This window comes from Acanthaster planci, linkage group LG07 (assembly GCF_054643075.1).
Source record: "Acanthaster planci isolate LZ-2023a linkage group LG07, COTS_SCS, whole genome shotgun sequence".
NCBI classification, from domain to species: Eukaryota; Metazoa; Echinodermata; class Asteroidea; order Valvatida; family Acanthasteridae; genus Acanthaster; species Acanthaster planci.
In genome coordinates, this window is record NC_141783.1 from 819820 (window position 1) to 842413 (window position 22594).

The 22594-nt window shown below is 40.3% G+C and overlaps 1 protein-coding gene across 2 annotated transcripts; it reads right to left on the bottom strand.

The window, feature by feature from the left end:
* Positions 1 to 1101: 1101 nt before the first annotated feature.
* On the bottom strand, positions 1102 to 20936 carry LOC110986153 (lysosomal alpha-glucosidase-like). 2 transcript variants are annotated; one of them, XM_087138619.1, is made up of 18 exons: positions 20780 to 20936; positions 16369 to 16785; positions 15554 to 15699; positions 13422 to 13587; positions 12943 to 13042; positions 12326 to 12564; positions 11410 to 11541; positions 10435 to 10545; positions 9511 to 9624; positions 9097 to 9184; positions 8620 to 8737; positions 7234 to 7367; positions 6399 to 6550; positions 5655 to 5803; positions 5187 to 5328; positions 3756 to 3984; positions 3041 to 3243; positions 1102 to 2573 (listed from the first exon to the last, which is right to left on the bottom strand). In XM_087138619.1, the coding sequence occupies exons 2-18, from the start codon at positions 16774 to 16776 to the stop codon at positions 2496 to 2498; spliced, it is 2709 nt and encodes a 902-aa protein (XP_086994745.1). In that variant the 5' UTR covers positions 16777 to 16785; positions 20780 to 20936; the 3' UTR covers positions 1102 to 2495. The 2 variants fall into 2 exon arrangements, with proteins under 2 accessions (XP_086994745.1, XP_086994746.1); XM_087138620.1 differs by lacking the exon at positions 20780 to 20936 and adding an exon at positions 19540 to 19557.
* Positions 20937 to 22594: the final 1658 nt, after the last annotated feature.

A 22594-nucleotide genomic window follows, 5' to 3' on the forward strand; every position in this document is an offset into this window, starting at 1 on the left:
GTTGATAAAGAACATTCCCAAGTACGTCTTTAGACATTCCATGTTCTACACATCCCGTAATGGGGCAGATCCATGAATTTTTCCAAGGGAGGGAGTCAGGCCGGGGATGTCTCATTGTCTCATTGTTAAGTTGTTGCCGACAAGCACAAAAGATGATCCATTACGACATTGTTCACGATCGTATTGGTTCATTCAATTTAGGGCCTAGTCCACGTTTTTGTCCCTGAGCTGGGCGGAGGGGCATTCGGGCCCCCCCGTAAAGTTTCAAATGGGAAAACGAGAAGTGACTTTTTCTTGATTTGCATTTTAAACGAATGAAAGAAACGTACAGAGAGTCAGGGAATTAGTACTAGCATCCTACTTCAAAATTTAAGTCCAATCAGTAAGACCAAACTGGGATTTAAAAACATTACAAATAGGGGCCTAGATTAATTTCGTTTTTCGTTTGTGATCGTCTTCAACATGAAAAAAGAAACAATATTTTCGCTCTATTTTGTTCTCGAGTGGGTAAAACGAGAAACGATTCATTTGATTTTTTTCTTAAATTGGGAGAGGAACAACGACTTGTTTTTAATTTTTGTTTTATTCCATCTCAAGAAATGAAAGAAACGTTCACGGATCCCGGTTCCCCATCGTGTGTAGGATGTGAAATCTAATTTTGCAGGTGCAACGCCTCCAAACCACGGCCTTTACTTTTTAAACAGTCAGCTTGATTAATTAAGTGGGAGCATCATGCACAAAAAGACGTAATTAATGCTCTATTTCTGCCGCGCTTGATGAAACTTTTATTGGCAAGCTATAACGTTTAACTTTGACGTTTATTAAAGGCTTCTGGCATTATACAAAATGCAGTTAATCTTTGAATTTTGCTCAGTGTTCCTTGGAACTTGAAGACCTGTCATCAGGGCCTGGGTTTGGGTGTACATCTCCGGAAAGTTGGACTTGGAATGAAGATGTTGAGTTGGCGTAGTAGGTTACCGGACATTTTGCAAACCTTCAATTCGGTGGTGGTAGGAACCAGGTGGCTTGATGACCTAAAATGGGGTTAAAGCGTGTGTTTTATTCTCTCATGTGCGAGTGAACAAATGAGTAAACATGACCTTGAAACAAATTATTTAATCATTCTAATCACTGGCTGGCAGTTTTACAGAAGAACTAAACAGAATATGAAATTTATTTAAAAGAAACACTGAATTGGAATTCTTTAACAGCTCCTCAAACTTACAAAAGAATTTAATAATTCAACTTAATTAGAAGAAATATTGCTTCCACGGGATATTACATGAAATTGCTTTTATTTAATGCTCAATGTTCTATGTCTATTTCCCATAGATTCACATTGGTACATCTGATGAAGTAAAGTGCACTTAATCTCTGGGCCAACTAGAAGCTTACAGTTTCACTGAAAGTTTGAAAATTTAATTACAAAATTTAATGATCTGATCATCTCTTTCATTTGAACTGTGGCTTTGGTATTGCCCTAATTAACAAAAGCAACCTTCAATGACGTTGTCTCCAATATACATATATTTCAATCAGAAAAAAAAATCACTGAAACATAAGAACCAATAAGAATACCTAAAGATCAAGTATTTGAACCAAATACATTTGGATGGATTTTTCCATCATTTATCGTAATACATGTACAATGCTTATCGGTACATAATGTTTATGGTTAAGATGAGTAAATACCGCACAGTAATCATTTCAGTTTGCTACCCACTGTGATATCTCAGCGTTTTGTTATACAATTTATAATTTGTTTTCTCCATCAGTTCTCCAAAGTCGTCACCTTTTTTTACAAGGCCTGTACGTGTCATGTAATTTATAAAGAAAAAACAAAGTCCTTGGAAATGCACCTTTGTGTTCTAGTTAATCTTGCTTTCGATATCTGTTGTGGAAATTTCGAGGGCACCTTGGTACTTTCTTTTTCCTGATGTGAATTTACTCATTCATGAGTGAAAGTGCGGAGGTCGGGTCAGAACCCCTCAGTGTTACAGCTATTTTAGCACAGAAAGGTCCTGGAATTATTGATATTTTTCTGTCACAAAATTTTTCTTTTTTGTTTTAAAATTCAAACAGATTCGATGTGTAAGTACACAGCAGAAAGCCAATCAGCTATTCTTTCTCACAAATGTTTCCAATAAGCAATTATGGTTTAACAATAGCTGAAAATCCCTCAACCAAACTACATCCTTCCGAGACAGACAACTCAGTGGCCACAAGTGCCATCATTTGTCTTTGAAATAAAGTATAAAAGTTCAAAGAAAGGCATTTTCAATAGAATTTAAAAAAACAATCAATGTCAAATTATTTTGATGCACATGAGAGGATTTGACAGCTGCATAAAATGGTAACTTAGAAGAATTCGTTGCATCTGCCCTTTAAGAATTTTTCGTCTACTCCATAATTAGAACTCGAACATGAATCACTAAGGTAAATTGAAAGTAACCAATCCATCGTCGTGTTTGTTCCAGACTTCCGGTCCAATGACTTCATTCCCATGGTTGGTATTCCCACTTCACATAGAAGTTAAATTGCAAGGGCAATGTCAAGTCTTTGATGTAGACATCCTGAAATGAAGTCGGAAACTATAAATTAAATTCATTTTGGAATAATCCAATAAGCCGCCGATTGACATGGAAAGTATGAAATGAAAGAATTCTTTTATTTGAATTCTGTGGTCCGTGCATTATCTCATCGTTAGCCTAATCCCAAACACAAAAACAGACCCCCTCAATAAAAAACTTGACACCACTCCAAAATGTTAACGGAAAATGACAAGAATGTTCCAGTAACAAACAAGCAAAGCAATCAAATGCATTTGGCTTCAATCCGAAACCCAGCGGCACACGTACATTACATTGCTTCTTGAATCCTCAAAGAGCAGGGTTATTTTGCGGCATCTCAAGAGTGCAGCCAATTCCCCCCAAACTCTACTGTCACACACTCATGACGGTCATGATGTTTTAATTCAATGTGACACACACTAAATTTGGATGTTTTATCCTAATTGTGACATGCATGTTTACATTCTTACCAGCAGTGGTTTCTCATATGCAAAATGAACAGCGGTGCCGTTGATTGTCACTTGTTTGACCGGGCGAGGAACTGCGCCGAGGATGATTGTCTCTACAGTGACGGGCTGTGATCCTGAATACCCATCATGCACCACGGTGGAATTCATCGCTGTTGCATTCGATGCAAACTCCACCAAGAGATAGTTACCACTCTCGTATGTGTCTGCCAAGGATGACAATTATGACAATACTATTTAGTAGACAATTAAGTTTATTCTCACTATCACACAAGAAAAGGACCACACTACATCATCATGATAACAAATATTTATAATGCTACGGTATCCGCCTCGAGAGACGCTCACAGATACATGATATGAATACCCGCGCTGACTGATACAGCGAATTTCAAGCGTGCTTTAAAGATCGTTTCAGCCTAGGGTAAGCTCAGTTCAGTGAAAATGGAAATATTGTGTGGAGAACAAAGATTGCACTACAATTGGAAATTCAGTGGGTACATTACTAGGAAAGCAAACTTTATATGGTGAAGGCACCCCGAACATGAGAGCTAAATATGTTTTAGATGATACAGTTTTACATATAGAACAAAAAGCGACGACAATGTGATAGGTTTTTCTGGGCAGTCATGATCATAAAAGGTTCTTTCTCATGTGCACATAATAAAGTGTATGTAATACGAGGACAAACAGCATGTTAGAGGTTTGAGAAACCTACTCAGAGAGTCTCCATCATCCCAGAAGAGTTGACCGGTACCAGGGCTCCTGATGCTGGGAGTGACTAGCAGAGTGAAGCCTAGCTGGCGATACTGGGTCGTGGTGGTGAGATTGCCCCCCGAGGGTAACTGCATAGGTACAATGTGACCTTCTCGCATATGTACATTGATCTTGTTGAGGGGTGCTGGTAAAGAGACCGGCTTGGTGCTGTCCACTTGGAAATAATCCCCCTACAAGAAAGGGACACTCATCATGAGGCATGCATTTCAGTCATCGGCAAATAAAAATCCAGAAGTTTGAGGCTTTCAGACATGAAGAACATCTTCAAAAGGATTTGAGCTTATAGGTGCGAGCAGAAACCGAAAAAGGCCTCATGGTCTTCTACAAAATATGCCAAGTAGGTTTAGAATTTAAAAACTCAGCTATGTAAAAATTACATCATTGCTTCTGATACTGCGATACAAAATTAATGTCACACTTAACCACTTCAAGCCAGGGGACCTGGTATCGGGTACATGTTAGGTTATCATTTTTTTCTGTTTTCAAAATTCTTTAAAAATTCATCATTTCATTTAACGCACGTTTATAGCCACAGGCAGTAATCTTTAGGCACTGCTCTAAGTTGACAGGTGACCTTCATTGACACCCGAGTATTTCAGCCAGGCCTGCAACCTTGTCAAAAGCACCCAGATTGTGCGGTGTTAGTATGATTCTTTTGTTCCCGAAACCGGAACAGTGCACTGCTGACCTCTTTTCAATAGAGGCCAGATTAGCATGCAGTGGTGCTTTGTGGCTCATCGCTGCAGTGGTGGAGCGCTTTGGTCCCCGGTGGTAATCCGCTCGCTCTAAATGCCCAAAACCGTGGTATACCGTTTCAAAACAAGGCTGGATTATCTCCACTTTTGAGAGTGAAAAATGCCGGTAATGCCCAGCAGCCTGGTCTTTTGTTCGGAGTACGGTCTTTTGTTACAGGGCCCAGTTCCTTGTGTCCGATTCTGGAGACCCCGGCCACCCATATAAACCGACAGGAGTCCCCCGCGGTGCAAAGTGGTTCATCCTTCCGTTTCCATGGTTCCACATAAACGGCAACCAATGCATGTAACTCTATGTGCAGTGCATGTGCAGTGGGCAGGGTTTAAACCGAAGTGACGTCACACTTACGAACCAGATACACGACAGTCTGTCGCCCACTGTGGGCAGAAATGTGGGCTGTCATGTGCCAAAATATTAGCACCACAAAAGTGGTCAGATAACTGACTTGACAAAAATAGAATGTTTTTTTGTAAATCTACCAGTTCCCAAATCTTAAGTAGTTTCTGAAAAAAATGGTGCCCATTGAAAAAACAATTACAATCTTTAATGTTGTGAAGTCTAGATGTTTGTTTTGCATCCATGTTGTCTCTACATACACGAGACAAAAATCATCACTCACACTGGAAATATCTAACCAGACTCCTTTAGGGAAAATCCCAGTGACACTTGATGCTCCTTTTTCCAGAACTGGAGTGACGACTATAGCCGAGCCCAACATGAATTGCTTGTCCACATCATACAACTGAGGATCCCCTGGGAATCTTGGACATACAAAAAACATTTACATTTATTGTTAAAATGCCTTAAATCTCAGTGTTTAGTTAGGACCAGGCACAAGACCAGACACAAGACCAGTCAAAAGACCAGGCACAAGACCAGTCACAAGAAGAAACTCAAAGTCAAACTAAAGAAAAATCAGGTGTCCAGCATAAGAAACCTTCTTAAAGGACTTCATACATGTAGAGAACTATAATGATAGACTGGAAGTATCTCCATTTTTTACATTAAATGTGTTACATTTTTGCAAGTCAGCTTTAAGTGAGTAATGAGTCAACGCTACAGCCCATGATATACACTTCATACTTACTCAAAGAACAACGGTCTGGCCACAGTGGAGCCCTGGGTATGTGCAAGGTGGAACAGGGTATAGATATATGGCAGGAGGCCGTAGCGTAGCTGAAGAGCATTCCTGGTTGAAGTCTGCATATCTTTACTGAACGCAGCCGGATCCTGATCCTGTGAAAAAAATGTTTGGAGTCAAATTCAGAGCAACAAGATTTATTTATTTTTAAGATTTATCCCTGAACACCCTTACCATCTATCTGGGGCGGTAAAACATTAATTCAACCATAAGAAGTGGCTTACCCATTTAAAACTGGGGCCAGAATCATAGAGCCGTTTAAGCAGAAAAAAAATTGCTTAAGCACGAAAAAACTGTGCTTAAAAAAAGGTTACCAGCTCAAACTCTATGTAATTGTCATACTAACCAAAAGACAGCTAAATACCATTCCAAAACAATATACATCACACAGAGTTTTGCCTGGTAATCTCATTTATCAAGCAAGGCTTTTCACACTTAAAACAAATTTATGCTCAAGCAGCTCTACAAAATTCTGCTTATAAAGGACAATGAACTACATGTTTTGGCATATGAATGAATTACTTGTAACTTCTCAAAAGGGTGTGGTATTAGAAACCAACAACAACTGGAGATAACTTTATTTCAGATCATTTTAGAATAACCCAATTTAAATTAATATAAACTGTCTTTAGAACACACTCAATAAAACAAAGTGCTCTAAAATGTGGACTTATAATGGACCTATCTTACTTTATTTCCTATTGCGTTTTGATTGCGGGAGAATGGATAGAAAGCCCCTAGCTGCATCCATCGCTGGCAAAGTTCTTCCGTTGTATTGAGGTTGAAGCCACAGATATCGGCTCCGACCAGAGGTATGCCAAACAAATTGAAGGATAAAATGCCTGTTGGAACAACCGTTTAAACCACAAATATTACATTTATATTTGCAAGATTTTTATTTATGAGTAATCTTTAGTACTGTTCCCTTCAGAAACTTAAAATTCAGTACATGTACCGTGAGGATCTTGAATAATTGACTGCTCGATTCTTTTCCATATAGATATAAACAATTTGTGGTTGTGAAAAAGCCATTTAAAGGTCTCTCTGTACCACACACTGCACTTTGTGCTTATCTCAATTTTCCTTATCAGGAAGTGGTCTTGACATCACTGACATCAATAAAAGACCACAGTCACAAACTGTGAAATATGTAAACCCTCCTGTGAAATATATAAACCCTCCTGTGAAATATATAAACCCTCCTGTGAAATATATAAACCCTCCTGTGAAATAGATAACCCTCCTGTGAAATAGATAACCCTCCTGTGAAATAGATAACCCTCCTGTGAAATAGATAACCCTCCTGTGAAATAGATAACCCTCCTGTGAAATAGATAACCCTCCTGTGAAATAGATAACCCTCCTGTGAAATAGATAACCCTCCTGTGAAATAGATAACCCTCCTGCAAACTGCTTGCGGACAACAGTGACCTAAAATATATAACAAATACGGCCATCTTATAAAATAAATAAATAAATCAGAATATTCTCCAAGTGATCCCAAACTGTGCATAATGATGCTGACTTGCTATAGAATAAGCCATGTCTGGCCATAGACTGTTGTTATCCCCCAGCCAGTGAGCGGTGTATTTGCCGCTCCCTGGGTACGTTGATCTGCCGATGAGAAAACTTCTTTTTTTGCGTACTTCCATCAGAGCCCTGGAGAGACGCAATGGAGAGTCAAATAAAGGAATGAATACAAAGGTATCGGGGGGGGGCTTGCCTCCTTAAAAAAAATTGAAAAATAAATAATGGAAAACAGCGAGAAATATAACAAATGTGGGTAAAAACATTCCAAACCTACCCCCTTCTACTGTTAAATGTTATCTGCAATCAACGTTTCAATATAAACCTGAAAAATGCACCTTTGTGTCTCATTTAACTTCATTTTCAACTTTGCTTCACTGTTTCAAAGGGTATGTTACTGCCTTTTTAGCTTTTATGGGAATGAGTATTCATGTGCATAACTGTGATGTCATATCAAGAGGAAGGCTTCAATGCTACATTGGTTTGTACACAAAACATTTCTGCATTTTTATAGCTTTGCTGGACTTAATTTTCTCTTCTTTGCTGGTTAATTGTTGCTTATATGTATAGCAATAACCAAGCATAAATTCCTGTTCCAGACACATTTTGAATAAGTAAGTCAGGGTTCACAATTTGACGAAAAGACCTATGCACTGAATTATGTTTTCCCTGCATGATATCGCAGCAACAGCGCCCTCAGTTGTCCAGGAAAGCATAGATCATTTTAATTGCTTTAAAAAATGCACTTTTCATTGCTTTTAACCAAATAGGAATGTCAAAGACTTTTCATATGTTGAAGAAGAGTACAAAATTGCACAAAAGTGCCTGAGAAAATTTCATTGCAGCTGCACTTTAATGGTTCGTCAGTTCGTAATGGTTGCTGATGAGTGCATCCCCCCAATAAATAGGGCTTCGCCCACCCCAAAATAGTCCTGGTGACACCCAAGACAGAATGGATTTCATTCTTAACATGCGATGGGTTGGCAAGGTAGTTCTTTCCTCGCCTTCCACCTTTGTGGTTCCGGGTACGATTCCTGGCCCGGTCCACATGTGGGTTGGGTTTTCAGTCCCTACCTGACTCCGTGGGTTTTACCCAGAATATTCCTCTGGGGTTTTCCTCCCACCTCTAAAACTGTAACTGCTTCTTACTGTCTCCCCTTTACTGGTGTTGGTGAACGTGGGTTGTTTGGCGGCTACCTGAGGCACCCTTGTTTGCCATCGACTCAACCATGTTTAAATATATATTCATTATTCCATGCTAAATGTCTTCATTGTACTGCGCATTTGAGCATATCTATATGAAATTAGCGCTTTATAAATGAATAAATTATTATTATTATTATTAGGACTGAGTTTTCAACTTTTCATCAAGGATTAATCTTACTCGTTGGTGGCAATGGATTCTGAATATCCATAGAGGCTATGAAGATCATAGTGTTTGCCGATGGACTGGGTGGCAGATGGGCAGAGGGTCTTTGAATATAGGTGGCCCCCATCTATTGCTGAAAAAACCACATTAAAATGACCAAATGATTGACCGATTGACATAAAATTTCAGTTCTGGGAGTTTCTAAAGGAATCCACTCAGCACACTGAATTTCATTTCAATCGGTTGAATTAACATGGAAAGACCCTCATCCTGAAGCAATGTAAACCTCACAAGCACTGACTGTTGGTATAGAGTCTATCTCATAAATGGTAAAGCCAAAAAGACATTTAAACACATCATAACTGATCGCATGGGACCATCCCACAGAGATTGTTGAAGTGTTGAAGCATTCAAAGTTTCTGCCAAACAGAAATTTACCATTTGACTTCCAAAATACTTCAAAACTGAGTCTTCATAGAAAAATATACGTACTAGCTGGAGTGTAGGGTGGGTTATTGTAGGGATCCTTAGGGCAACCATCAACAGAACCATCTACAAAGCTAGAAGGCTCGTTCATATCCTAAACAATGAAAACCAGCAACAGATTTGATTAAATGAAGACATTATTCTTGAAGTTACCCAAATCCTCCATGATGGACCCAAGATGACAATCATGACCCTTGAGCTGGCTTGATGCACACGCACGTGAGGGGAGTTTAGCATTTTACAAAACCAAGGACAGCAGAAATTATAGCAATGCTGCGGTGGATTTTATAACACTCTGGGCTAATCTCTTCATGCCCACCAAATGAAATATCCATCTGGCCACATTTGGGTATACATCATAAGATTTGTTTATGAAATAACTCCTTCTGATGACAACACAGGAGCAAGTTGGAAAGTTACCATCCACATTCCATCAAAGGACAAGTTAAGGTGGAAATTCCGGATTTGATCAAGCCACCAGCTCTTTGTTGTCTCATTGAAGAAGTCTGGAAACACAGTTGCGCCCGGAAACACCTTCAATAGAAGCATGAGAAATGTGAAATAATAAATTAAGGTTTCATCTACATTGGCAAAAAAATCCTCGGTCTTAATCTTCAGATCTTTCCACAAAAAATTTTACCTTTAGCAAAATTGGTTGCATTTAAGTAACACCCTATAATAATTTGCAACCCTAACCACAAACTGCATAACTGTACTTGGCCTACTGACTAGCAAACTTCTATTTGCATGAAAAAGCAAAAAACATGAAAAACCTGTATACTTGCTAGTATTTCTGATTGAAAGGGACTGTGGATTCAGTGAATGGCCCTGGAATTTGTTCCCAAAGAATGGGTCTTTCAACCAGAAGTGGTTCTGTGGTGGTCAGAACTGAGCACAGTGGATTGATATTTATATTAGAAGAGTGAACAACAGGTTCCTGGTTGAACGTCACTACGATTAATCTGCCCTCATCAGGTTGACCCAAAAATCACACAGAAATGTTGGCGAGTGACATTTCAGAACCAAGATTTGCCTGAGTTCAACCGTTGGCAACAAATTAGTTATTGATTTGTTTGCATCCCGAGCATAGCAACAGTGACATTTAGAAAAAAAGGGCTGAACAAAAGTCAACTCTCCTAACATTTTCCAGACAAGGTGGAATCAACTGCCATTGACCTGTATGAAGTTGCCGCTTTGTCAAAAGTTTCAGTTCTGCAACCTTAGCATTACTATTTCACTTTGGTGTCAACAGTTCCATCACTACGCAAGAGAATCGCACGTCAGTCTGAGGACAACATAAGAGGAACACCACATGTACACATCCATGCTGTCTTGCTCTCTCACCTTTCCAACAATTGGCTTTCCGCTGCTGTTTTTGACGAACACATCCTGTGCGATGCCAGTGTCATACGGTGGATATGTCCCAGCAGGTTGAGTGCTGCTGATACCTGCATCCTGAAAACAAGAAAGTGAACAACTCATGAAGTAACACACAAGAAAAAAACATGATCATGGCATTGACAACCTAAAGGGGTAGAGTGACTAATGTGCAAGATTGGGGCAAAAAGTTTTGAACAATTTGTTCCTTTTTGTAATGTAAAAGGCTTACTCTAGAGGGAAAGGTTCAAATGTCGGACTGAAAGTCATGATGCCAAGGGTCAAAATGAGTGACATCAGGCATGCACAAGATCAGCTCTAACAGTATAGCTGTGTGGGGATTCAAGTGTTGGCATGATGTCTGGCGTTACCTCACATGGACTTGATAAAGCACCAAATTGCTTTATCATACAAGTAAAATGAATAACAAATTTTAAAAACATCAAAGATGGATACTGCAATAAACTGACCTGTGAAATGGCAAAACTGTGCATACGCAATTGTGTACAAGCAGGGGTACCAGTGTGAGTGGCCAGTTAAAATCAAAGCTCAGAACAGCTAGCAACAAGCTAAAATATCAAAAGTTGTACAGACCAAGTGTACAAAAAAGCCGAAATTCAGGGTCAACATCCGGACAAAACAAGCTGAAATCAGATAAAAAGCTGAATTCTCACACCCCTGTACAAGAATGTAATCAACAGTGGTTTGCATTAGGGTTTACATATCTGGAGACGCCACAATTTCGTTGGCAACACACTTGTGGTCAAGATCGCCTCAAGCATGGGTACTTTGGCAGCTTTCTGCAGGCTGAGAATACATAAGTACCACCTGCAAGTGAGCTACCATCTCAGTATAGGCCTCTTATTCTGGTAGTCAGAAAGGTCTCTTAACACAAAAGAACACTACAAAAACATCAATAGTTAGCGTTATCGTTCAACTTACTATGATTGGAATATAATGCATGCCAATGGAATGAAGATACTTGACCATTTCAGGCAGTCCTGAATATGATCCGCTGTTGATCGTGAAGTCTTTTTGTCCATCTAGGTAATCGATGTCGTTCCACTGATTGTCCTATCCAACAGACGCGTGCACAGAAAAAGCACACGAATACAAACATAAATGATACATTACAATGATAATGTACTTCTTGTTGCTCGAGCCTGCTCTATCCTAGTCAATCAGGCAGAAACCAAAACTTTTCTTTGAGTTCTTAAAGAATAAGCCCAAAACATTCAGCTCCCTGTCTGCAAAAATTTCCAACCACTCTTCCAGAGTATCCGTAGTGACTTACCAGCTTAGAAACCATTGAATAGACAATTCTGCAGTGTAGCTTTTGTATTTTTATTCCATCAGACAGTTGCTCAAGACGAGATTAAAATTGAAGGTCGTCATCATGAAATCAATCAACTATTTTCAGTGGTTACTTATTTATGCCTCCGTCTTGTTCAGAAATTCAATAAACTGGTCAAATTCGGAGGACAAAAAGTAAATTCAAGCCAATTAAACCCAAAGAGGTTTGGAAATTGGAAATAATATTTTCATGAGTGCTGCTGATTACAAAAATTTAAACATCAACCCTGACAATATAACAACATCTTCAAACTTGTATACAACGTAAACTGAATCCATTTGAAAAAAAAAATTAGAAACGTTTACTTGGTCAAGCATAAAACTTTTGAATTTCCCAAACGCTATCAATTTATCACTTGTGCAATTACAAAAGAGGTACAGGAGTGAACTTGCACAAACCCATTTATAATCATTGACAGTACTCAAGAAAACTCATAAACTGTATAAAGGACCAGCAAGGCCATTTAATACCTATGTCCTGAAAACCCATTTTGAATTGAAATACCTGTGGAATTGAAGCAGCTCTCATCCGTTTGACAATCTCCAAGGTCCTGTTTGATGATCCATAACCCCAGCGACACAGATGAAATCCAAGACCCCAGTAAGGAGGCATATACGGTCGACCTATGACCTCGGTGTACTGCTGGACAACTTGGTCCGATCCAGGACCCATGAAGATATAGAAGTCTAGAATTCCACCAATGGTCCGGTAGGTGAGCGCTGGAGCAGGCTGTAGCACGACCTCTGATTGGACAATCAAAAATGAGACATATGAGAATGAAAACAATTCATTCTCATCCACAGGTTCCCTCACTTGATTGGCTGAAAGCATGTCACATGGTATCTGCTCTGTATCTCATCATGCACTCCCAAAAAGAATTAATGAGAGCCCTGCTCTGCAAGCAACAATATGCTCCATAGGCAAGTATCAATTCAGAAGTGTTGGGGAGAGATTGGACTGACCGATGTATAGTGCCCACTTGTAGAACCTCAAGGTTTGTTATTTGTGCACATTCAAATGAAAATGAGTCATGTATACTACACACTGGAAGTGAATACACCGGTGTGAACAGATTGGGTGCGTTTGAGTGGCTCATTGAGGTCAAGGGTGATATTTCTTACCCATAGCATTACTGTTGAGAAGGAAGACACCGTGGGAGTTGCCTGAACTGCCCTCAAGACCCAAGTGGAACGGATGCACTCCATACAAATTATCACCAACCTGCATTGAGGAAACCCAACAAGGATGTTTGGGCACATCATTCAGTCTATGAACTGGCCTGACATGGACAATTTAAACTGGGTTGCAGTTTGGAGGAAAAGTAACCTTTTAAGTTAAAAAGAAATAAGATGTAATTCTGGATATCCATTCCTGGAATAAACAATAGCAGCTTCTCAGTACACTGATTACCAAAATGCATCTGACGTCTTGTAATACGTTAGCATTTACAATATTTAATGACTTCAAATATTTCAAAATTTTGTCAGTGTTTAATCACTTGAAAGAAATAGTTATTTCAAAAGAAATGGTAAGAAAATGATTGCTGCCTCTGTCTTATACTTGAATGCAGTGTAAATTTTGAGGTCAATGCAAAATGTACACGAGGAGGTTGATCTCTCGCCCACAATGGATAGGTCTCCCAATCTGAAGCAATCCTGAAACGACCTCTGTGTTCTCCAAGACCATAGATGTATGGTGTGACCAGGCTGGTTGAGAGTTGAAGGAACTGGTCCGCAAAAATCAAGGGACTCAGGGTACTGTTGAATCTGTAAAATTGCAAATAAAAAGACAGAAAATAAAATCTTGTATCACAAAGCATAACTACATAAAATCAAATAAACTGATACAACAGATGAGTTGAATGGCAATTCTGTCTTTTTCAGGGTGTAAAGGCAACCACTTTTGGAAGGAAGTTGTTTTTATGTTCATGTAGCAAGGTAAGTCTGTCCGTTGCGTGCAGTAAAATTCTAGAGGCTCCTACTGGCATTACAGAGTCCATTCTCACTGTGACAGTCGGTGATGCAGTCAAACCAAGAACGGTTGCCCTGTTGAGATTACAATAAGGCCATCCTGAATTGATAATGCACAATTTCATTGCATTTGCTGGGCACGCCTTCATAAAGATTATATAACTCATGGACTTGTCACTATGTAGACACAAAATCCAAGGGCTAATGAATTTGCCATGGTAACATACATAGGACATCCTTTAAATTTCATATAGCACTTGACTTCCATGATTAGAGTGCAGTCAAATGATTTTAATTTTGAGATTTTTAAACTTAAAGCTTGTTTTCTGTAAAATAGTGTAACGAAAATCCTTCAACTAATTAGAATTCGTTTCTTTGTGTTTGCTCATGGCTCATTGCATGCTGAGAATTTGGCTTGTTCTTTTCTTAACCAGGACTCTTTTGTTAAGTTGGATAAGCTTGAGCAGAGCTCAGTGTGCAGTCTGTAGATCAGTCATTTACATTTGAATTATTTTGTATCACCAGAGAATGGAGGGCCACTACTGGAGGAGTCCTAATTAAAGGGATTTCGTTACAATATGATGCTGGTAACGAATTTAAATAATGTAGCAGAAAGTTTGTGCATAATGATGAGGACTGCATTACTGATGTCGTGTGTACATGTCCCGTGATGTACACGTACACATGATGGGCACAGAGTAGTAATCTGGGTAAGTAAGCTCTTTATTTGCGCATGATTAATGCAAGTGCGTGAATGCGCAGAGCTTGCCCTTAAAGGTTCTGCAAGTGTCAGCAAAGCTGAGTAGACGTGAGTTCTTGGTGCTCTCGCCATGGCGTGTGTTGCTATAGGGCTGCTAGGCGTGGCAGACTGTCTCTGTGTAGCATACACAGGTTGTACGGTCCAGCCGTTCACTTGCGGGTGGACCGTAGTAGATTTGGGCTGGGCCCATGGTGCTGTGGTGCTTAGTGCATGTGACACCGGGCTATGCAATGCCATGTTGTTTAGGTAGTGCGACATAGAGATGTGCAATGCTACTTGAGTCCGGCGTTGATAATTGGTAATTGAATTGGTCTCACGTTTGGCAACATTGGTTGAGCATTGCTAATAGCATTTATGTGATGTGATATTGCTTTGTGTATTGCATATGAGTTGCACAAGGCAACATTAGTCAAGACCACGCAAAGCAATAGAGGTTGTAATAAAGCTTACCAAATACAAATTATCCCTAATCACTTAATCAAGTAATTATTCGTTGAATGTCTGAAAAAATCACATTGTTATTAAGGTTAACGGCAATCTAATTGTCAGGTGTCCTTCTTGTTGTGTATTGTTTAATTGGCAGAGAGCATCACAGTCCATTTGAAGCAAGACATGGGACGGAGAGAACCCCCTTCCTTTGTGTCAGTTGGTCCTTGTTTGATCGGAATCTCAGGAATTCTTCACAGACTTCTGGGGGAGATGTGTTAGGTAACAATAGTCTAGAGTGTGTATGGGGATTAGACAGGTAAGGGGGGTACCCCTCCGTTTCATATCTTGCCTGGTATATCACAGTCATCATTATCGGTGGTATATTTCCACCCAAACGGATCTGCTCTCTTAGCCTTTAGGTCTCTCTGAGTGATCTCTTGACTGAAGAAGAACCTGAGTTTAGGCTAGAGTCGAGACCTTAAACGGTTTCAGACTTGACATCCTTGAACTTAGGTTAGGCCCGGGAAATTAAACAACCACACCGCCAAAATAACAAACTTTATCACAACTCACATCACAGTACCATCCACTTGACGGGTGACAATTAAGCCCATTGGAGACCGTGAAAACTGAACTTTGTAGTCTGTTGATGGCACTCGCTTGGTAACTTTAGGTGTAGGGATGGGAACCTCATAACGTTTAGACTTTGGGTCATATATCTGAAATCAAACAAATTTAATACGCACAAAGGTTACATAGATACAAGTACATGTACAATGCACACATTCTCTGCAGTAACCCCTAACCTTCCGGGGAACTTTGGCTAGATACCCTGCATGACACATCAGACTGCATCATTTGTCAAAGTGGCTTGCCTGCCCAGTGTAACAAGATCTAACAGGTCAACTCTCCCCATGGTCAAACAGCCTAGGACTCTGTGGTTGCAAGTCACCACAAGATCCAACAGGTCAACTCATCCCCAACGCCAAACGGCCTGGGAGTCTGTGGTTGCCAGTCACCACAAGATCCAACAGGTCAACTCATCCCCAAGGCCAAACGACCTGGGAGTCTGTGGTTGCCAGTCACCACAAGATCTAACAGTGGCATTGTTCAATGGGATTAGCTCTCATTGTCTCAACTTAGTCAGTTTATTTGGCTGCTGTTGATTACTCAGCGCATCAATGTGCACCAGACTTTTTCACCTGATGCACTGTGCTGCAGGGTTAAGATGTAAATATGGATCATCACCAAGTATACGTAAACCTAACAGGCAAAGTTTCAGAAACAAAAAGAAACAGCTGAATAAAATATAGAACTGTTTCCATGATATCTATGAATATGGATGTTTACAGATGAATATAATTAATCTACTGGATGTCATGAATTACCTTGAAGTGTAATCTGTAGCTAGTCTCAAAGTAAAGATCCATTTGAAGCTGCATCACATCATTTGGATAGTAACTTTTGGTGGTACGTTTTAACATCACAGTGTAACCAAATGCTGTCGGTTGCGGGGAGCCCATCTGGTAGGTCGGGAAATCTGACGGATAGAAACAGTGGGGAACACCCTCGTCCAGGTTTTTGGATGCTAGCCAACAGCATCCACGTTGCTGGCATTCCTGCTGAGTTGCACCTTTTTCAGGGTAGCAATTAAAGCGGAAAGATGGAGGAATACCAGAGCACTGCATGCCAGATGTCAGGGTAACCCCTGATAGCATGTAGCCGATGAAGGCAATACCAAAGATGGCTCGATGACAGCCAATGGCTCTCAGTGACTGCATGTTACAAAGCTTCATATTCTCTACCTTCAAAATGAAACAAAAAGCATTGAATTAGTGCTGTTTTAGAAAGTGTAGTCATGTAATCCGCACTTTACATCTTCTCATATCATGCTTCACACTTCGTCTCGTTCTAGAACTTATATAGATATACAGTCGATGTACTGGGTCCAATTGTCTGTGCAATTGTTCAATCTATTGATCTTACAACACAATTTGCCAATCATTCTGCCATCAACCAACTGCCTTTTCTTTTTAATTCAAGGTAGTGAAAGATTGTTTCAAGGAATAGTTAAGTCAGAGTTTATACAAATTGACTGATTGCACAATGTGAGGCCACTTGAGACAACATGGAATAGAGGACAAGGAAGCAGTAATAAAAGCACTGAGCAGGAATGTGAATGAACTGCTCGAGAGGCCATTCAAACACACTGATGTCGGTAGAGTCTTAGGCTCTTGACAAAGACTGAGCACGCAGTCCGAAACGTTGAGTATACTCCCGGTTCTTTTCAGAACCACACATACTCATAAGAGATATTTTCCTTTGCATGGTGTTACTGCAAGCCTATCCACCTATTGCTGTCCTTCACCATGAATAGCCTGAAATTCCATCAGAGTCTAAGGTTACCGTTTAGTAGACCAACATCGGACAGTATGTTGAGTACTGCGTCCAACTGAAGCAAGGAAAACGTGGCTGGTGGGCATACCAATTCAACATATTATAGTACATGTACCATTGTCAACACCTCCAAATTAAAATACATTGACTAAATTTAGTAACATTTGACTTTAAATAAAGTTGCCGAAGAGCTAGCACCTGAAAGGCTGAATTGAGAGATCTACCAGGGCTGTAGCCACGGGGGGCGGGGCAAATTCCCGGTGCCCCTCCCCCATGCCACCCCCCGAAATACACGATGAATGGATATTGAACAAGGCTAACAAAAGCTTGCCCCCCAAAAAAGCCACACCACCAAAAGCTGGTGCCCCATAAGATGCCGGTGCCTTCCTCCCACTAGTAAAATCCTACCGATACCACTGCGTACCTTTAACCAGCAACTCTGAATGACATCCCTGAATGTCTCCACCTTTGGATCTAAGGGTGTGCATTTGCGGGTATTTTTAGAACCGGGTACCTGTTTTTTCTTAACATCAGCTACCCGGAAAAGAGATCATACCAAATGACATTGCGCGCGACCTGGTGGACCAAGTGCCCGAAACACGGTTCTTTTTGGTACCTACGAAGCTAGCAGCACATTGTTCTAAACGTCGGAGTTATCTCTCCTACCTTTTTATCAAACGAAATTGTTACCTTCAGTTTGCATTTTTTTTTTATTTGGTGGGTATATGAAACAGAAAAACAAATCCTCACTGGGAACGCCAGAAAAGAGAACAGAGCTGCAAACCACCTACAAGATACACGCACCTGCAACCGCTCAAAGGAAATGTCCCGGATGCTGCATTCACGCGGAACGCACGTGGCGTGCACAAATGGTGCTACGCTATGTACGTCACGGTAAAAGGCTTAAAGTTTTATGTACAAAAATACCACCGTAACTCGAACAATGCCCACACCATTATATCCACTTATTTTGAAGTTTCTGATTCAAAACACCGCCACCAAAATGCTTCAAACGGCAACGCGAGCCCAATTGTAGCCCCCTTCAGGCAGTCCAATCGATGACTCTGCAGCGGCCATGTGACCGCAAAAGGAAAGGTCATGTGACCCCACACAGGAAAGCCCAAGTGAAAACAATAGCAGCGCTTCACCTTGACTAATAAGCGATACGAAAGTTTTGCCACACGTGCCGAAGGTACTACGATGAAGTGGTTTAGTTTAATAATTACCTTTTCAGGATAACTCCATTCCCCTGAGGTTCTAATTGTCGAGATTTTAATGTATAAGTGCTTCGACAAGTGACATTTGATTGGCTAACTGTATTATGACTTGCACCTGTCAACATTCAAGTCCCTTTTTTCGAATGAAAAAAATACTTAGATTTAAAATGCTTTCGTACATACAGAAAACATCCTTCCTACTTTTTTGTTCACTTCCTCACTTACAGTTCCGCTGAATCACTGAGGAAATTCAGGTTGCTTTAATTTAAAAATAATTTTGAAACGGCATAATTCTTGGTATAAAAAACTAAACTGGTTCTCTGACTCTTTGGGTTTGTAGAGCACATTGGTTATAAAAAGAGGCCGATCAACCGCACAATTCGTGCATGATCACTACTTACCCCACGCCGTGTGGAGTCCCAGTACCGCTGGAATATTACACAGTCCACCATCGTCAACCCGACATAAAGTAATTTTCATTCATATTGTTTTATTTGACAAAAATACTCTTGACTCAAAGAGTAAGCACTACTACTTCCGCACAAAAGTCATTCAGGCAGTACAGTCATGCAACTATACATCGACAGCGCTTCCACCTCAGAAGACAAATTCCTTCGGTCTCTTTTTCATATAGGTTTGGTACAGTCATTTTCCTAGTTCCGGATCGCGAAAATTATTCGTTAAGACTGCGGCTAAAAATCCTCAAATTCGAAAGACATATCGTCAGAAGTCAACTTTGTGTTTTGGATATACTTCAATTTTTTTTCAAAATCTAAGCTTTTATATTTGGACTCACGGGACCAATCGACGAAAGTGACTACGACACCTTTCCTCAGTGCTTCCACAGTCAAAATGAAAATACCCTATCCCCAGAGCCAAATTTCCTTATTTTCTTCCCGATTTCCTTACTTTTTAGTTAACCATCAAAAAGTCTAATATACTTACCAAAACTACTATGTTATTCGCTAGATGATAAACTGAGGTCAGTACAACGTTCAAACTCACGGTCTTGAACAAAAAAATCAGGCTGTGTGCATCATGTGTGGTGAGTTCTGGATCGGTTTAGGATCGAGACAAAAACGTCTTCACAAATAAAAAGTAACCATACGAAGAATCCATTTTCAGCTAGAACCATTGTAAACAGTTGCTTTTCTAATAAATAGTTTTTTAATTTTGAGAAAATTAGATGAAAAATTAGAATTCCAATGAATTAAAATGTAGAAATTGCGAACTCTGACTCGTGCAGTGAGCTATCAACGGTACCTTCGCCGCGCCGCACAGTTGACCAACTACGTCACAGAAATTTCTGCTGCGCCCGTGTAGTTGGAGTGATAACTCCGCAACGAATTTGCGTGGTAATGCCGCACGATCCGGAAGTACAAGTAGGGGGAAAAGCTTGCAGTTTTCGGTAAATTAACAAAAACGGAAACTTCAAAAAAGGTCGTTTTGATTAAGCAGACATTAGATGCAAAGGTTTATATGACTATCCAATCTAAAAAATATTTGAAATCACACGAAGTGAGTGACCTATCGCCAGGAATTTTAGTGTTTTTTCGCTTTTGTGAACTACGAAAATTCCGGAACTAGGAAAACGACTAACGGTACAATGGGCGGAGTGGGTAACAAAATTAGCTGTCGATCTCCGAATTGAAGTTTCATGTACGACCGCAGGACCGGATTTTCAGCGGCACGACAGTTTTCCAGGAAGTATACCCTTCAGTAAGAAATTTCACAGACAATTTATACATGGATGTTTGTTCCTAATTTATTTACTTTTTTACGGGTACCCGGGCCGAAAAGTGGAACTGGGTTTTGAAATCGACGGGCGGGTACCCGGCACAGGCCTATCTGGATCTATACTTCTCAGTCTCTCTCTCTCTCTCCTGAAGAAAATACAACAAGCAAGAAAGCTGACTCAGGATTTAAGATCATGCACGACGTTTTTTCAGCTACTACTAATATTACTAGCTGCCACTACGAGCACAAGCAACTCTGAAGATCATCAAACCAGCATTAAACAAGAATAATGCCTGTGCTTGTACAATTGAAAATCTCTACACCCAACGAGTCTCTCCCTCAGCTTCAGCCTGAGGAAATAAATAATCTACAGGCCTAGGCCCATACTGAATGCCAGCTAGATTTGCGTACATGGTCGGGGTACATTTTAAGAAAGAGCTTGACTCACTTTGGAGGAAACTGTCACAGCCACTGCCAAACATACGCCCTACCTTGCCAGGGTACAGTTCGCGGGGATAAGCGGACGTCAGACCCCACGTACAGTTCTGGGGTAGTAAAAGCTAGTAAGTAGTAGCGATCGCGTGATCGTAGTGATCCAGTTAATGTGCTCGTCAACTTGAACCTGACCTGACCCTTGTAAAGAGCTCCATCGGTCCATGTCACCGATCTCTACTGTAGTAGAGATCAGTGGTGCGTGAACATCAATAGTATATTTTTTCACGTTTATATCTGCTAAGTTACTGACCTCTTCTCCTGTTCCATCCAGTGCTTTCACTTTCAAGGAAATTTCCTTATTTTAAGGAAATTTTTGCTTTCGAAGGAAATTTTGAGGAAATGCCCCAAATCTAAAGAAATTCTAAGGAAATAATTAAATACCGAGCTAATTTTACAAATATTCTCAAAATTAGCAGCAAAATTTGCATTTCAAACTCTACAGTAATATTCTGTCAAATTCAGTTTGACTGGAAACAAGACTAGTAGAATAAAACTTTCTGCGCGTGCGCACAAGTTTGTCTGTTATGCAGATCAGTATCGCCACACATGCATGATGCACACAGTCTGATTTTTTTGTTCAAGACCGTGAGATTGAGCATTGTACCATGGAGGAAGGAACACATGATTGTACTGACCTCTGCTTATCATCTACCAAACAAACATAGTAGTTTTGGTAGTATATTAGGCTTTTTGGTGGTTCACAAAAAAAAAGGAAATCGGGAGGAAAATAAGGAAATTTGGCTCTGGGGATAGGGAAATTTTCATTTTGAATGTGGAAGCACTAGGCCCTATGCGTCGGAGCCTTAGTCATGCCGTCGATGGCATGTGCAGTTGACTCTTGATATAAGCCTGTTCTAATACAAAGTCCTTTCTAAGCAGCGAATTCCAAAGACCAGGGTTGTTTTAATTCTTATGTATTGTTATCGATACGGGGTATGTGTCTGTCAACAACTGGGTTATCGGTGAGTACCGATAAGCTGCATTTCAATCACATATCGCCCGTGCTCAACACTGTCACGTGGTGCATCATGAGACGTACCCTGGCCCTTTTCTCAATTCACGATTTCGTGTAACACTGTGTCTACCTCCCCACTGAAAATTGATAAAAACAAAGGACATCTTGCGAACCAGCAGCGACCAGCCACCGATCCTTTTTTCTGCAGCAGTGATATAGCCGCTTTTCAAATCTTGTTTTTACCATAAACCTAATAAATTTCAAGCTGATCTGAAAAAAGAAAGACATATAACTTATTTTTCATACAAAATAATAGGCCTACGCCTACTCGTTATTCTTCAATTCAAATCAAGCGACATAACGGTGGATATGTGTGCAAAAAAGATGTCACTTCATGGAGGAAAAACAGAACATCTGAAAAAAATCCGCACCAATTTTTAGTTTTTAACGGAAAAGAAAAAAAAGCCACGTTAATTTTACCACAGGGCGACTGTCACACGATAAGCTGTAGATGATAAAAGATACTCCCAAGTACATCTTGAGACATTCCAGTAATGGCGGTGATGACCCACTCACCGACGACCCTAGGAGGAGAGGGGAAGAGAAAATACATTAGCAATACATTGAATAATTAACTCAAAAAATTAGGAGAGAACTTATTAAAGACAATATGAAGTACACAGTTAGCACAAGAACACACACGAGGAGTGGGGTCCACCGGCGTCTCTGGACGAGGGCAGTGAGTGCCCACTGCCGGAGAAACCCCCGTTGGAAGATGTTTGGGCCGCGGGGTGACCGGTGAGAAAACACCCC